This window comes from Euleptes europaea, chromosome 11 (assembly GCF_029931775.1).
Source record: "Euleptes europaea isolate rEulEur1 chromosome 11, rEulEur1.hap1, whole genome shotgun sequence".
Taxonomy (NCBI): Eukaryota; Metazoa; Chordata; class Lepidosauria; order Squamata; family Sphaerodactylidae; genus Euleptes; species Euleptes europaea.
Genome location: NC_079322.1, coordinates 54,188,491 through 54,200,790, shown reverse-complemented (window position 1 = coordinate 54,200,790; position 12,300 = coordinate 54,188,491). Strand labels below are relative to the sequence as shown.

The 12,300-nt window shown below is 44.0% G+C and overlaps 1 protein-coding gene across 1 annotated transcript; it reads right to left on the bottom strand.

Annotated features, from left to right (window-relative positions):
• Positions 1–6,349: 6,349 nt before the first annotated feature.
• On the bottom strand, positions 6,350–11,290 carry STEAP4 (STEAP4 metalloreductase). Its single transcript, XM_056857972.1, has 4 exons — positions 10,838–11,290; positions 9,821–10,348; positions 7,349–7,513; positions 6,350–6,619 (listed from the first exon to the last, which is right to left on the bottom strand). The coding sequence occupies exons 1-4, from the start codon at positions 11,288–11,290 to the stop codon at positions 6,350–6,352; spliced, it is 1,416 nt and encodes a 471-aa protein (XP_056713950.1).
• Positions 11,291–12,300: the final 1,010 nt, after the last annotated feature.

Here is a 12,300-nt window from a genome sequence, read left to right as displayed (position 1 = left end):
TCCTGACGTTTCGCCAGCAGCTGTGGCAGGCATCTTCAGAGGAGTAACACTGAAGGACAGTGTCTCTCCATGTCAAGTGTGTAGGAAGAGTAATATATAGTCAGAAGGGGGTTGGGTTTGAGCTGAGTCATTGTCCTGCAAATTATTAAAGATGATGTGCTAATCATTGTCCTGTAAGTATCAAGATAATGTGCTAATGAGGGTGTGGTATGTTAATGTGGAACCATTGTATCCTGAAGTGATCTGTTAACATGTGGAATAGATTTTTCTCTTTCACTTCCTGCTCCCATCTGACTTTTCAGCCACCCATGAGCCATGCTTGGCTGTTTTGGGGTATTCGAAGAGGAAGCTGCCTTCTTTGTTCACCAGCACAAAATCTGATTGGGTCCAACCCAGTTTCTGGCATACCAAAATTAGGAACGTCTATGTACTTTGCAGGCTCCTTGCCCAGATTGTTCCTGCATATGGCTACTAGTGTGGGTACCCAAGGTTGGGTGAAAGGAAAATATATATAAGTCTATGTATAATACTGAAAGTATAATTTATTAGAATCGCTATATAAAAAGTATTTAAAAGCATTAAAATAGCACAATGGCATTTCCTGAGGTTGATAACTATAACCACATACCAAATGCGTTTCGGCCTATGGGGGCTTCATCAGTGGTTAATTAAAACCCTTTGTAAACCTGCACACATTTACAGAAATACATTAATGAACACAAATACAAATACAAACAGTTCAAACCCAACCAGGCATGTGTATATGTTGTAAATTCTATTCTCAGTTACTCAAACATCTGGTATAATAGGTTCTTGTTGTAATACTGGTTAGTATAAGTCTCTCAAACACTATGTGTGCAGGTATCAACCTAGTAAAGCAGTGTTCCACTATGGCTACTAGTCACCATGTCTACTAGTCATGATGGACGCCTGCTCCCTCCAGTACTAGAGGCATTTTGCTTCTTTATTTCAGTTGCTGGGGAACACAGGTGGGAATATGCTGTTGCAGTCATTCTGCTTGTGGGCTTCCTAGAGGTAGCTGGTCAGGATTTGATGGGCTCTTGGTCTGATAACAGCATTGCTCTTCTCATGTTCATATATGGTTGGCTTGCGCCTGTGTTGCGTTTCAAGGACACTATAAGCCGCCATGATCCAGAGTTTTCTAAGTAAGGAGGCCAGAAGGTCACCAATTTCACTTTCCTCCAGTCATGAAACTGGATTTGCATAGCACAACTGGAAGGTCAGGAGTGCTGATAGTTAATTTTCTGCTAGTGGTGCCCCTGGGACCCCAGTATAAGATCCCGTTAGGTGCTTTGCTTGCACAGCTGTCAGACTCATGGAATTAGCCTCCCAACTAAATAGAAAAACTGCCCACAGCTATATAGGTTGTAAGGGTCTGTCTGTACTAATAGTTTATCTTGGGCAGTGTTGTATGAAAAGCAATTTAAGCCCCAAATGAGACCTGCAGCCTAGACAGTGAAAACATTCCTGGAAATGACATGTATAATTTGTCTCTCTTCAAGATAGGAAAATTTTGCAGCAGTGCTAAAGCGTGGGCAGAGGAAATTCCAAATTAGAAACCAAATTGGCTCGCTTGGTGGGTGACTGCTGTCATTCAGATGGCCTGTCGGGAGGATGCTCCTTGGATTTTGTGTCATCTTCTTTCCGCAATCACCACGGCACAGAGAGTAGTGCCAAGTTAGTTTAATCACCAAGTACTGTCCAAGTTAGTTTAGTCACCAGGTTTCCTTGTACATCATTCTGACTGTTTTTGCAATTGTATTACTCTTAAGAAAGACTTTATTGTATTATTTCGGTATGAGGGAAATGTACAGATTTTAATTTGTCAGGGATGGCCTGCTGGTAGGGTTGACAACCTCCAGGTACTAGCTGGAGATCTCCTGCTGTTACAGCTGAACTCCATCCGATAGAGAACAGTTCACCTGGAGAAAATGGCTGCTTTAGCAATTGGATTCTATGGCATTGAAGTCCCTCCCCTCCCCAAACCACACCCTCCTCAGGTTCTGACCCAAAAACACCCAGCCAGTGGTGAAGAGGGACCTGGCAACCCTAGCTGTCGGGCTTCTTCTCTCAGAAGAAGATTCTGAAAGTTTTGGTTATTACACTGCAAACATGGATGTGCGAAGCTTTCGATGTTCGCACAAAAGAGCCTAGATTAATATTCTCCTGGAAGATTCAGAAGTTGGGGTACTTCCTCTTCAAAGTGCTTGGGAAATTCCTGTCTTAACTCAGAGTCCCTACCTTGATATCAAAATGGATGTATTCATCTGTGCCTCATGACTTTGGAAGGCCACAGGATCTTGGGGTGCAAAAAGACATAGGTCCTGGTTTGTATTTGGATGGGCAACCTCCAAGGAATAGCGGGGTCATAATGCGGAGGCAGGCAATGGCAAACCACCTCTGAGCATCTCTTGTCTTGAAAACCCTATGGGGTCACCATAAATCAGCTGTGATTTGACAGCACACACACGCACACACCACCATCACCACCACCATCATACAAGCACCTATACTGTAGTTGCTGTTGGTATATGCTTAGAACTTACCGTTTTGCTTAGGCTAATGGAGATTGTGGTTTTTCTTAGGCTTTCAAGTTTGATTTGTGGAGATCAAAACTACAATACCTATGAACTCAACAGGATGTCAAGCTGAGTAAGGTTGAGAAAGGGTAATGTATGGAAAATATCAGCACCAGTTGGACCTTAAAGAGCTGCCCTCTGCGGCAATTTATTCCCCTCCTTAGAAAAGGATGATGGGGCTTGAGGGGGTAGTGAGGCCAGGTGGGGGGGAGGAGTATGGGCATAGCAATGGTCATCTGTGTATATGCGTGTGAACATGTACATCTTGCAAGCATCCAACCAAATATTCGCAAGTGCCTAGTAAACATTTTTGATTGTTCACCAGAGATGCTTGCAAAACTTCAAGGAGTTTCACATCAAGTATGGGGATGTTTGACCATAACTAGCTTTAGTACCGTAACTGAAAAAAAGACACTGAAGCATGTTTCTGCAATGAATTGTACCCAGTGGCCCTGTTTATTGCTATGTAATCTGATTAAGCAGTAAAGTTTAACAAGTAGACTTTATAAACTGCATTAGTTAGGCTCAGATATGTAAACTTCTACATTACTCAAGGTTCTTCTCTTGATTTTCTTGGTACAGGGTGGATGGCCAGATCTCTCTTCCATTTAATTATTTTATTCCCATTCTTACAGCCCATTCCTGAGCTTTCAGTGGCCGGGGACGGTGTGGCTGAGGCGCCACCGCCGTGCCTCCTAAGCTGTTCCCCGGCTGCCGAAAAGCTTTAAAAAGCCTTTCAAAAGCCTTTTTATTTTTTAAATGGGGCTTTTCGTCCCATTGAGAACAGCGATGCTGCGCCTGCAAAAAAACAGTAGCAGCAATGCTGTTCTCCCCACCAGTGTGCTGTGCCAAAAGGGGACAGGAAACTGCCTATCGGCAGCTCCGCCCCCGGAATGCCCCGGGAATGCCCTCTGGGATGCCGGCGCGAGCCTTTGCGCTGGTGGGACGCCGGCGGAAGGCCCAGCCAGCGTCCCTGGGCGGTGCTGCTATGGCAACGGCAAAAGGACGGCGTCCGGGCCTCCCCGTCGGTGTTGGGGCCACTCACCGTGGCGTTAAGTAGCCCGTTCGCTGGCGCGGGGGAGCCCAATGCCGGCACAGCTCCTTTTTGGCCTCCTGAGGACTTTTGTCCTCGGAAGTTAGGAATGTGCTGTTCCTTGGCAAAGGAGGAACAAAAAACAAGAAATCTGAAGGTGTTACTACAGTCACAAAGCAACAAAGACAATGAGAAATTGCTTCTTAAAATGGATGTTATGTTAAAAATATATCTAGTATACATTTTTAATGAACAGTACTTGTACATAGTGATTTCCAAGTGGCATACATTTTATTCCAATACAGCAGTAAACCATGTTGTATATACTAGTTAGCTGAACTGTTTGCCTGTTGCTGATTTAGCTTGTGAGGATGCATATTTTAAAAATGTATATCCCACTTTTCACCCTAATCAGGACCCAAAGCAGTTTATCACTCTTTTCTCTTGTCTTCCACTCTGTCCTCATAGCAACAGTCTTGTGAAGCACATTAGGTTGAGAGACTGTGATGGGCCCAGAGTCACCCAGCGAGTTTCGATGGCAGAACAGGGATTCAAAGCTGGTTGTCCCAGGTCCTACCCTGATACTAACTACTGCTCTGCTATTCTGGATCACTTAATCATAACCTGATTTGCTAGCTTTTCTCCACTGGCCACAGTGTAATCCTAGCAGAGTAACACACTTTTTTAAAGTCAACTGAAGTCAACTGGCTTTTGACGTGCCACAAAACTCCTTTTTGTTTTGATTCTTTTTTTTAGCTCCAGGGATCTTGCAACAAATATACACAGGGAATTCTCTGATGGATTTATTACTCCTTTCCCTCCTCTTTAGCAGATGTGTAGTTGGAAGTTCTGCTTTCATCCACAGCTCTGGGTCGCAATAGTCATGAAAATCATATTCCACTGGCTATCCATTTACTGGAAAAAAGTCCACTGTGTAAGATTACCCCCTCTCCCCCCACCCAAAAACCACCATAAAGCCATAAAGGTAAAGGTCCCCTGTGCAAGCACCGGGTCATTGCTGACCCTTCGGGTGACGTCACATCCCGACGTTTACTAGGCAGACTTTGTTTATGGGGTGGTTTGCCAGTCCCTTCCCCAGTCATCTTCCCTTTACCCCCAGCAAGCTGGGTCCTCATTTTACCGACCTTGGAAGGATGGAAGGCTGAGTCAACCTTGAGCCGGCTACCTGAAACCGACTTCCGTCGGGATCAAACTCAGGTCGTGAGTAGAGCTTGGAATGCAGTACTGCAGCTTACCACTCTGCGCCACAGGGCTCTTGGCCATTAAGCCACAGCCAGCTTCAAATGTGACCAAATTCCTTCATAAAAATAGCTTTCCTATGTATACATTTGTGGATATTTCACACAACATATTTATACAAATATTTTGGGAAACCATTGCCAGTTTTGCAATGCTTGAAGCGCTTTTAATATTAAAATAAGAATATACATCTGGAAAGGAGCACAACAGGAAGGGAAATCATAATTCAAAATTATTGTTGTGGCCTGATGGCTCACATTCATTCATAGCTGACATGCTTAATTTTAAAATATGATGCTCAACTTCATGACAGGGACCTGAATTTGCACAGTAACAAATCAAATAACTAAATGAAAAAAAAACCATTATATGCTCATTATGGTGATAATTAATATAAAAATTAATTGCCTTCAGTAATAATACGATCTCTCCATTGCTCTGGCATCTGGCAGTTTTGTGTAGAGTCACAGTAGTCAGGTGGAGTGGGGGAGGAGATAATGCAGCTGGCAGGGAAATATCTGCCCCTCCCCATTTATTGTATGTTGGCTAGGGCCGCTGATGTGCTTATCACTGCTGCTGACCAGGCTAGGCAGGGGGCCACTGTAGGCAGAGTATCTCATTCCTCTGACACTCTGAATTAGGGTTGCTAACCTCCAGGTACTAGCTGGAGATCTCCTGCTATTACAATTGATCTCCAGCCAATAGAGATCAGTTAACCTGGAGAAAACATGGCCGCTTTGTCCATTGGACTCTATGGCATCGAAGTCTCTCCCCTCCCCAAACCCCACTCTCCTCAGGCTCCGCCCCAAAAACCTCCTGCCGGTGGCGAAGAGGGACCTGGCAACCTTACTCTGAATGCTCTTTTTGGCTCTTTTTGGCACATCTGAAATGCTGGCATTGGTGCACTCTGGGAAAAGTAGTCCCAGACTGCCTAGCTAATAATGTCAGGCGCCATAGAAGTACATGCCCGGGGTGTATCAGAAAGTGGTGCCAGAGGAGGTGTGGGAAATAGATTCACTAGTTGCCTAGCTATATCAGGGAAAGAGAACCAGTAAGGAGGCGGAGAGAGGGATGGGCATTAAAAATATATATAATTACGCCAAAGGAATTGGATTAACAACAGATATAATGAAAATACATATTTTAATTTTTTTTTTATAAAAAACTAAAACTAAAAGAAAAGTGCAAGATTGGTTTCTGTGTTAGCTAGAAGCTAGGAAATAGTTCTAAGTGCTTCCTCCAATCCCAGACATAGGAAGAAACACACATCCTCTGTGGCAGAATGGAAACTAGATGATGATAGTATAATTGATGCCAAGAATGGTTGTATTTAGGTAACAGAGTGATTATGGTGTTCATAACTGTGAGCCATTTAAAGTGTGTCTCCGTTGGCCGCTCCTTGGCCATTTCTAGCGATTTGCAGTTATGTACAAGTCAAAGTACATTGGTTAAGAATTTATACAGAGGACCCACTGAGGTTGTTGTGTGACTCACGTAGGTCTTTGGGTTTCCTCTCCCAGCCCTGTCGAATTGCCGTGAGTGGTCTGTCGATGCATGGAAATACCAGAAAAAACTTAATGACCAACACAATGCAAGGGATAATGAGAGAGAAGATGTAAGCAGGAGGAAGTCCCCATGGATATGATTTAGAGCTCAAAAACCTCCTTCCACCATAGAGCAGCGTATGGGCAGTGCACAGAACCAATGTCAGATAGCCCAGATAGGACTGTGGGATGAAAAAAGAGAGAAGAAATAATTGTAAAACATTTAGTCATTCATTATATTTTTTTCTCTGGCTTTTCTCCAAGGAACTCAATTCTTCTCCCTTATAAAGCAAACATTTTCTGTGAAAGGCACTGGGGCCCTTAAAAGAGAATTCTACAGTTGTCAAAATTAATCTCTATTGGACTAAAATTTCCTTTTTGTCACAGCCTGAACTGAGTTAGGGATATCTTGGGCTAATGATGGCCACTGTGTCCTTCTGCAAGTTTTACCAATGGCAAGAACTGTGATGCATTAGCTAAGGATTTATTGTGTTGTTGTGCTGACCAGGATTACTCTACTTATGGATGATGATGTTCTTGAAGCTTACAGCTGTAATCATGTGAGCCAGACCTTCAAATAATTAGCCCTGTGGGGCACCGTGTTCCTTCTTTTGTGTAAGATAGGAAGATATGAAGTGAACAGCAGAAGGAGAAGAGTTGGTTTTTATATGCCGACTTTCTCTACCACTAAAGAAGAATCAAACCGGCTTACAATCACTTTACCTTCCCCACAACAGACACCTTGTGAGCTAGGTGGGGCTGAGAGAGCTCTAAGACAGCTGTGACTAACCCAAGGTCACCCAGCTGGCTTCAGGTGTAGGAGAGGAGATGCTGTATTTGATGGATCTCACTTCAGAGCAAATTTGGATAGGAACACAAGAAGAGGAGAAATTCTGGTGACGGGTTCTTACCTGGACAAACCGAAACTCTCTCCAGTTGACATTGTTGCTTACAGAGGGCAAGGATGTGATTCCGAGCAGTAGAAACAGGAAGAAGCCCAAGATACCCAGAGAAACATAGGAGTCACTAATCCAGCCATTAACTGTATTAAATGGATCAGTTCTGTTCTTAAGTGCCTAAAGTGAAGAAAATTAAAAACAGATTTTAATAGTCTGTAACCATGAGTCCATAAGTTGATCTTGCTAGTTTTGTAAACTTGTGTCATCTTTGCCTTTCAAGGGATGAAAAATGGCACCCGCTAGGGTGCAGAGAAAACCTTTATGGTTGTTAATATTCAGTTAATTAGGGTAAAAGGCTGGGAAACAAAGGGGTCCCCTCTATGGGGACTAAAGGTGAAGGTTTGCTTGCCCACATTGGTTTCAGTCAACTGAGGGCAATATATAGTGAAGTAAGGAAAGCCCTGTGGCACAGAGTAGTAAACTGCAGTACTGTAGTCCAAGCTCTGTTCATGAGCTCAGTTTGATCCCGACGGAAGTCAGTTTCAGGTAGGCAGCTCAAGGCTGACTCAGCCTTCCATCCTTCCGAGGTCGGTAAAATGAGTACCCAGCTTGCTCTGGGTAAAGTGTAAATGACTGGGGAAGGCAATGGCAAACCACCCCATAAACAAAGTCTGCCTGGTAAACATTGGGATGTGATGTCACCCCATGGGTCAGTAATGACACGGTGCTTGCACTGGGGGGCTACCTTTGCCTTTACCTAAGGGAAGAGTGGACGAAAAGACAGAAACTGACTCTGGCAGGAATCCCATAAAATGTTATTGTCCTGGTCTGCCAGAGGCCTCCAGCACAAATGCCCTTTGGATGGCTCAGAGCCTAAGACAATGGACCAGGTTACATAAGTGAGAAGCAGTCCAAAGCAGTGATGCAAATAATCTACTTTACAGGGTGGTGGTGAAGATAAAATGAGGGAGAAGAACACCAGATGTGCTGCCCTGAGCTGCTTGGAGGAATGGTGAGATAAAAATGCAATAGACAGATGTGTATGAACTGAATTTGTTGAGCTTTCTTTCTTGTGGACTCATTTAGTCCTGACAAGATGGAAGTGCCACTGGTGGGTAAGTGGTCTGATCTGGGAATTTAAGGTGCCACCTGTTCTGGATGGGTTTGCACTCCCCTTGAACGAACAGGTCCACGGTCTGGAGGTGCTCTTGAACCCAGGCCTACTGCTGGATAAGCAGGTGGCAGCTGTGGCCAGGAGTGCCTTTTATCAATGTTGATTGGTTTGCCAGATGTGACCTTTCCTGGGCAGAAAAGGCCACTGTGATATATGCTGCAGTTACATCTAGATTAGATGACTCCAATGCGCTCTATGTGAGGCTGCCCTTGAGAAGAGTTTGGAAACGTCAGTTGGTACAGAGTGGAGTAGCCAGAATGTTGAATGAAGTGGGTCAGAGGGAACATATCACTCCACTCTTGGTCCATCTACACTGGCTCTCATTTTCTTTCTTTACACAATTCAAGGTGCTGGTCTGACTTCTGAGGTTAGGCACGTGGCAACCCGGGAGAGGGCTTTCTCAGTCATGGCACCAAAGTTCTACAACTTTATCCCCAAAGAGATTCATCTGCCCCCTTCTGTTAGCGTCGTCCACCAGTGGGGGAAGACTTTTTTAAATTTTGTTTGGCATTCCCTCAGTGATCCCTCCTTCCTAACCAATGTTTTAATTGCTGTTTTTATGTTTGTATGTATTTTAGCTGTTTTTAATTGTTTTAATTATATGTGTTAGGGGAGTTGATTTTAATGGTTTTAAAATGTGATTTTTAAAATCATGTGTGCTTTAAATTGTTAGCCATCTTGGTGGCCCTTGTAAGGGCAGAAAGGTAGGATAAAAACTTGTTAATACATTTTGAAGTCTTTACAATGGCCACAGACTGTGAAAGGGGTGCAACAAGACTGGAAAGGCCCCACTGCATCCCTGAGGATGTAATTAGATTTGAGCCAGGGCTTAAGGCCTAGGTGATTAACATACCACTTCCACATGAACTAGGCCTTCTTCATCATTGCCCTTCCCCTCAGATGTCTCTGTGTAAGTGAGGTGGCAATGGGGAGAACACTATCTGAACACAATAACACACAAGAAGCTGCCTTCTACGGAATCAGACCTTTGGTCCATCGAAGTCAGTATTGTCTACTCAGACCGGCAGCAGATCTCCAGGGTCTCAAGCTGAGGTCTTTCACGTCACCTACTTGCCTAGCTCTTTAACTGGAGATGCTGGGTATTGGACCTGGGACCTTCTGCATGCCAAGCAGATGCTCCACCACTGAGCTATGGCCCTTCCCCTGCACAAAGTGGAGTAGAACAAGCATGGTGTTGTGTATTTCCACTGACGTCAGAAGCCACACAGCAACCTGTGGTTCTACAAAACTGTACCACCCCTCAAGGCTGGTGGCAAAATAGGACAAGAAACAGCACCATGTCAACTTACCTGATCAAGAACATAAGAGTTGTATTTCCATCTTACGTAATAGCGTATAGGAATGACGAGTGTATACAAAACATGTAGGAAAGCAAAAACCAGGGCAACTAGGCCAAGTTGTTTCCTGCAAAGCATCCATTTGTCTAGCCAGTCCGGAAAGCGCCTGTATTTTGTTCCTCTGCTTAACTGAAGAATAGCAGCAAAGATCCCAGGCAAGTAAACCAAAGCAAGAAGGATGAGCGCCACAATGGGGCAGACCCGGTTTGGAATAGTAATAGCTATGAAAAAGGAAACGTCTTTTTTTCTCACAACGTAACCGTAGACTACATCGCGGATTAGACAGTAGAAAAAAAAAAGTGCCGTGAGGCCCAGAGACAGATAAATGGGAAACTTCCACATAGGGAAGAGTTGCAGCGGGTAATCCTCAATTTCTTTTGCCACTAAGAGTGATCCCTTGTCCAACGGAGTGAGGCCGAGGCTTCGAACAATATCCATCACCTTTTCTTTTGATTTGCTGTCATTGCCACAGACAAACACCTGCAGCAAAAGCAAACAGACAACAATAAGAACAACAACAAAGGAATATTTTGCTTTTTTATTGTAATGGTATATCTGAACAAGAATCTGGTTGTTCTCATGTTGAAGGGTTTTCAGGGCAAGGGACAAACAGAGGCAGCTTGCCATTGCCTGCCTCTGCATAACAACCTTTATTGTTGGCTCTTAGGGACAGAAGCTAAAACAAAGACAGTTGTGCCTTCAGATTTTGTACAGAGAATAAGACCTGAAGTCTAACAATTCAGGGACATTGTTTCAGGTGGGTAGCTCTGTTGGTCTGCAGAAGAAGATTAAGATTCGAGTCCAGTAGCACCTTAAAGACCAGGGTATAAGCTATGAGAGTCAAAGTCCCCTTTGTCACGTCTGATGAAGTGGAGATCTGAACATGGAATGGGACTTTTCAACCTTACTTACTGTGGCTGCCCTTTACATAAGGGGGCAGGGGACCTTTTGTTCCAGAGATACTCTTACCTGTCTGCTTGCATCCAGTGCTCCCGACTGTAGAGCCCATGCGGACACTGTGTTAAATGCTTTCACCACTTTACTCTCTGGTAGCAGCTTGGCAAGGTATTCAGCATTGCTCTCAGGATACTGGTTTATTTTGAGGTTGTTGCTAACATCCACCAACACTTTCCCAGTGAGAGTTTCCTTTAACCTTTCAAGAAAGTCATAATATAGTCTCTGGATTGCTATGATGATGATGTCAGATGTCTCGGCTGCTTCTTCATGGGATAACACTGTGGCTCCTTGAGGAATCAGTTTGGTATTCTGAGGATTTCGGCTTCCGTATACTATAGAATAGCCACACTGCATCATCTTGTGTCCCAGAGATCTTCCAAAATCTCCTGTTCCAAAAATACACACAGTCTGCTTCTTGTTAGGTAGATCTGAAGTAAGTGGCATTGCAGTGGTGAAGTTCTCCATTTTGGCCATGTATCTGGGTATCTGTTAGAGTACAAGATAGTACATACTAAAGTTCTGTTTTAAAAAAACAACTCACTTACAATGAGTAAAGGAACTCACAATAGCCTGATCCTCAACATGCACTGGTATTTGACAAGCTACCCCCCATCTGAAAGACAGTTTATCAGTGATTTACAGACTAACGTGGTTGCATGGGATCCCTTGCTTACATCTAAAAGACATGCCTTATGCTGCCATTGGAGATCAGGCTGGCACCTGCCAAATAATACAGTGAATGGTTGCTTCCGGTGTGTTTTTATGCAACACTATTTGATCTGTATAGACCTATTGCATCCTCTGGTCCCTCATAAATGCAAAAGAAATTAAATCTTCTTCCAGGGTGCAGAGAATGGATAGATCTAATGGGGAAAAATAAAATTGACAGATTTTGTATATGCACTTTCCTAAACGTATGTTACACCAGTGCGAGACCACCTCAATTTTCCTTAGAATTGATCGCAACCAGCAACAGAAAGCAAATGTTGATATTACATATGGTGCATCAAGAATGGAGACAAGCAAAGTTTAAAGAAAGATACTTTCAGGTAGCAGTTTTAAAAGAGCAGAAAGAAGGAGGGGCAAATGAGTACTGTGCAACTGCCACCATTAATCTCCAGCCAAGCATTTGAGCAATGCAACCATGGGAGTGTGAGCTGCAGTGCCAAGCATTTGAGCAATGCAACCATGGGAGTGTGAGCTGCAGTGCCACCAACGGAAGACAATGAAGTTGTGGGGATGGAAGCCAACTTAGCCAAGAGGAGCTAAGGCATTTTTGACTGCAATCCTAGGAAGGCTTTCCTCGGAGAAACCACACTGAATAAAATGTGTTTTAGCTGTCTATGTGTTCTTTCATGCGTGTTGCACGCAAGTGTTCTGCTGGATTAAACCAATGGTCTGTTTATTCCAGCATCCTGCCCCACAGAGTGGCCAACTAGCTACTGTGGAAGGGCATAGAGGCCAAGGCCTTCCCC